This window comes from Pelodiscus sinensis, chromosome 1, assembly GCF_052426305.1.
Source record: "Pelodiscus sinensis isolate ZL-2025 chromosome 1, ASM5242630v1, whole genome shotgun sequence".
Lineage (NCBI taxonomy): Eukaryota > Metazoa > Chordata > Testudines > Trionychidae > Pelodiscus > Pelodiscus sinensis.
This window is the reverse complement of record NC_143052.1, coordinates 351,449,106-351,454,070: the sequence shown is the minus strand read 5'-3', so window position 1 is coordinate 351,454,070 and position 4,965 is coordinate 351,449,106. Positions and strand designations below refer to the sequence as shown.

The 4,965-nt window shown below is 44.9% G+C and overlaps 1 protein-coding gene across 1 annotated transcript; it reads right to left on the bottom strand.

The window, feature by feature from the left end:
• Window positions 1–2,645: 2,645 nt before the first annotated feature.
• LOC102446388 (olfactory receptor 52P1-like) lies at window positions 2,646–3,880 on the bottom strand. The gene has a single exon (XM_006110244.5). It carries the CDS (start codon window positions 3,851–3,853, stop codon window positions 2,882–2,884), a length of 972 nt encoding a protein of 323 aa, XP_006110306.3. The 5' UTR covers window positions 3,854–3,880; the 3' UTR covers window positions 2,646–2,881.
• Between the last annotated feature and the right edge of the window lie 1,085 nt (window positions 3,881–4,965).

Sequence of the window (4,965 nt, the reverse complement as noted above, 5' to 3'; positions counted from 1 at the left end):
GTGCCATTCACAGTGCTTTTTCTGATAGGTGCTCTTGCACAAAAAGGCTTATTTCTCACAGAAAGAGGACTAACTCTTGCACAAAAAGCCCTGCCTTCTGACGATCTACTGTACTTTTTCTTGCACAAAAACGCACTTGTAGTGTGGATGCTCCACGAGTTTTTGCAAAAAAACAGCTGTTTTTGCACAAAAACCCTGCAGTGTAGATGTAGCCTTAGATAGATAGTTGGGAAAAGAGAAGACTGAAAGGGCACATGATAATAGCTTTCGGGTACCTAAAAGGTTGTTACAAGAAGGAGGGAGAAAACGTATTCCCCTTCTCTTCAGACGATACGACAAGAAGAAATGGGCTTACATTGCAGTAAGGGATGTTTTGATTGGACATTAGGAAATATTTCCTGTCGGAGTGATTAAGCACTGCAATAAATTACCTGAGGAAGTTGTGGAATCTCAATCCCTGGAGATATTGAAGAACAGGTTAAACAAATACCTTTCAGGGATGGTCTGTCTGGTGCTTGGTCCTGCCATGAATGCAGTGGACTACACTAGATGACCTCTCAAGATTCCTTCCAGTTCTATGATTCTATGATTAATCGCCTGGACATTTGTTGGCAATCTCCATTTCACATACGCCAAGATGAATTCTAGACACCTGTCTTTTACTTTTCCAACAGCAGGAATGGTTAGTGTTGTGATGGCGCATTGGGGTTCCCCCGTCTCTTGCACCCCAGTAATGGCACAAACAGACTCTACCAGCCAATAGAAGAGAGGGAGTTTATTGCCTCTCCAGGATACAGCACAGCACAGATGTAATCTGATTACAGGGCAGGCCTAAGATGCCTCAGCCCCCCTTAATATGAGGGGGTCTGGGCTCCTAAACCCCAGCCTGTTGCCTAGGCTGCTTCCTCCATGATACCAGACAGAGACTAACCAACTCTCCTCCAGCCCTGCCCCCCAGCTCGGGGCGGCATTCCACCTTCCTTTGTTTCTCTCCCTAGGGGGTAGCTGGTCAGACAGGTTTGGAGCCCCCTTTGCATAATGACTCACCCCCTGCCCTGCTGGGCCGTGCTACAGCCAGCAGCCAGTGGAGGTCGCTCACAGCCCCAGCAAGGTACCCCCCACTACGTCACAAGTGTGTATTTCAAAAGTTCCATCTGAACGAGACTTCAAATTCCAGTGCACAAAGTGGTAATTTATTTGCCCCCCTAAGATGATGTTTTATCTTAACACCACTGTCTGGGATTTTATATAATCAGCAGAGAAGTTAATTCTTTCATTTCCGGTCATACCAGGAGTAAATCAATGGGAACACAACAATTCTTTCAGATCAAGTATTAAAAGTAAGTTTGCTCTTTTCTAACATCACATTTAATTAGATTTAAACTCACACAAACATATGTTATAAGGTTAGAACAAAAAAAATTACCGAACATCAGGAATATTATTGATTAACAGCAGGTTTGCAATAGGCAGTTGCTTATCTGCTGGGGAGAAAGGGTGTCAGGAAAAAGGTCTCTCAAGATAGCTTCAGACAACTGCTCCAAAGGGCACTTTATTAGCTATTCTCTTATAAATTCTACAAAACACATGAGTCCTGATGATCCCGAATGGACTTCACTATTTATACCTTTCAATAAACCTTTAATATCACAGGCATCTAGACTCAAGGTTTTTATCTGCTTATCATCTTCCATTCTGTTATTTGTCCCCTCTTCCCATTCTAATTAGCATAAGAACTAAGGGTCACTAAATGAAATTAATAGGCAGCAGGTTTAAAACAAACAGAAGGAAGTACTTTTTCACACAATACATAGTGGATCTGTGGAACTCCTTGCCAGAGGATGTTGTGAAGTCCAGAACTTTAACAGTGTTCAAAAAAGAGCTAGATCAATTCATGGAGGATAGATCCATCAATGCTTATTAGACAGGATGGTAGGAATGGTGTCCCTAGTCTCTGTTTGGCAGAAGTTGGGAATAGGTGACAGGGGTGAGATCACCTGAAGATTACCTGTTCTGTTCATTCCCTCTGGGGCACCTGGTATTGGCCACTATCAGAAGACGGGATACTGGGCTAGATGGACCTTTGGATTGACCCAGTATGTCCATTCTTATGTTCTTAAGGTAGATTTTGATTTTCCATCTAAAATTCAGCTTTCAAATTAAACCTTAATCTGTTGGTCTATTTTATGAATTCTTAATAGCTGACTGCAGATCATATGGTTGCAATTGACTTTATCTCATTCTGGAATATGCACCCCTCAAATCAGGGTAACAAAGTCCACTTCTTGAAAACAGTTTCACACCTGTCACCAATGAGCATTATTAGTAGGACATCCTTAATTCCTGCAACAACATTCCTGTATTTGCATTTTCCATCTGAAACATTTGATTGATACTGTAGGCTTCCTGGGAGATTAGACAGAAAAATCAGGGTCACGTTGCTCACCAGATCGATCATTAAAAAAAGTGCACCATTGTAGCTGCTTTCTTTGTGTTGAGCTATCACAAAACATAGATTTAGTTTGTGAAACTGATCAAGAACTCTGCTCACAATGGGTCTAATAGGGGTTGGACTTGATGACCTCCTGAGGTCTCTTCCAGCGCTATGATTCTATGATACAGAAAACCTCAGTGTCTTTGCTGGTTTGAAAGGCCCTGTGACAAGTTTTGTGGAGGTAGGAGGCTGATGAGTGATGCTGAAAGAGCTCAGGTGATGGTCAGAGAGAGGGAACTCAGCAACATGGAGAGCAGTGCATGGCAATGGAGTGAAAAGACATCAGATGTGAGGAGCTTTTCAGACTGTGAACTTAAACAGTGCTGAGCTCAGCCTAAGTGGGACAGCGCATACTTGATTAACGTGGAGATATACCTTCCTGGCTCGTCATGCAGGTTTAGAATGAGTGACCTCAGGCAAGCATATTCTACAGGTGTATTTGCCCACTTTGTCGCGTAGCTCTTTGGTTTTGACCCCATAAATGATGGGGTTGAGCATGGGGGGGAGGAGGAAATAGAGATTGGCCAGGATGATGTGAAACTGGGGAGCGATCCCCTGACCGAACCGATGTGTCAGAGTGGATAAGAGGCCAGGAGGATACGATATCAGCATCACACAGATGTGGGCGGTGCAGGTGTTGAGGGCTTTGTGGTGGGCTTTCCTGGAGGAGATTCTGAGGACGGCCCGGATGATCAAACCATAGGACAGAGCAATGAGCGTCAAGTCCGACCCAACGACTAAAAACGCTATCAACAAGCCGTATATCCTGTTCATTGTGATGTCCCCACATGAGATCTTTGCCACAGCTATGTGCTCGCAATACGTGTGGGGGATAACGCGGCTGGCACAGAAAGGCTGTCGGCTCAGGAAGAAGGGCAGGGGCAGAACGAAGAGAACAGCTCTTATCAAACCCATGAGCCCTAGCATGGCGATCCGTACGTTGCTGAGGATGGTGGTGTATCTCAGAGGGTTGCATATGGCAACGTAGCGATCAAAGGCCATGGTCACCAGCACAGCCGAGTGCATAATGGAAACTGTGTGAAGGAAGAACATCTGGGTGAGGCAGCCCCCTAGAGTAATGTCTTTCAAATTGAACCAAAATATACACAGGGCCTTCGGCATCACAGAGGTAGAGGTGCCGATGTCAGTGAGCGCCAGCATGCAGATCAGCAGGTACATTGGCTTGTGCAGGGTCTGCTCTTTGCCTACCACAAAGAGAACTGTGAAATTTCCCAACAAGCTGATAATGTAGCACGTAGTGAAAGGGATGGAAATCCAGACATGGGCAGGTTGCAGGCCAGGGATGCCCATTAGGATGAATGTGGGGCTGTCGGAAGAGGTGAGGTTGAAAACTTCCATGAGGTGGTCAAGCCGCTGATCGGAAATGGTCAAGGGGCCTGTGAAGGGAGAGAAGCGCAGCTAGGAGAGTTACACACAAATAGTACGGTAAATATTTCATAGCTATTACCAATCTGGAAATGGAGGTGAGCAGTGAGGTGGCCACATTTATAGATGTCACCAAGCTCTCTAGGGCATAATCAAGTCCAGAAAAGTCCTCACAGGGAGCTAACCAAACGAGGTGCATGGGCAGTGCGATGGCAGCCAAAAGTTTATGTTAATAACTGCTTCATCTCTGCCCATTGTAGAGAAATGTTTGATCTCCTCCCACACCTGACACGTTTCTAATTTAACTGCATGAACTCAGGTTAGCGGCCTGAGCAGCATGGGGCACAGCTCATAGTGCAAGCCTGCACAGAAACTCAGTAAAACATTGGGATCCCAGAGGAGTGGGAAGGAAAATCATACAGAAAACACAATGGCTACATCTACACTGGCATGATTTTCCGGAAATGCTTTTAACGGAAAAGTTTTCCATTAAAAGCATTTTCGGAAAAGAGCATCTAGATTGGCACGGACACTTTTCCGCAAAAGCACTTTTTGCGGAAAAGCATCCATGCCAATCTAGACGCGCTGTTGCGCAAAAAAGCCCCAATTGCCATTTTAGCTATCGGGGTTTTTTTGCGCAAAAGGGCTTTTGCCCGAACGGGAGCAGCACAGTATTTCCACAAGAACACTGACGATCTTATATGAGATCGTCAGTGTTCTTGCGGAAATTCAAGTGGCCAGTGTAGACAGCTGGAAAGTTTTTCCGCAAAAGCAGATGATTTTGCGGAAAAACTTGCCAATCTAGACACAGCCAATGGGTTAAAATCAGTCAAAGATTCTCCCTACTGTGGATTCCTCCGTGTAGCACAGGTGTAACCCACACACAAAGGCTACCTCTAGGCTACAAAGGTAAGTTGGGAATAGATACGCAAATTGCAACACAAAAATCAAGTGGACGCTCAAACTGAAATGTGGCTGGTTCAAATCAGATTCAAAAAGAATACTCTCTACTCTCATTAGACTGAGGAACTCAATAGCAAAAGAGATAGCTGAGGCTGTGAGCTAAGCGAGAATGAAGCAGGGTG

Coding starts and splice junctions, on each gene's coding strand:
- LOC102446388 (XM_006110244.5), bottom strand. CDS start 3,853: ATGGAAGTTTTCAACCTCACCTCTTCCGACAGCCCCACATTCATCCTA.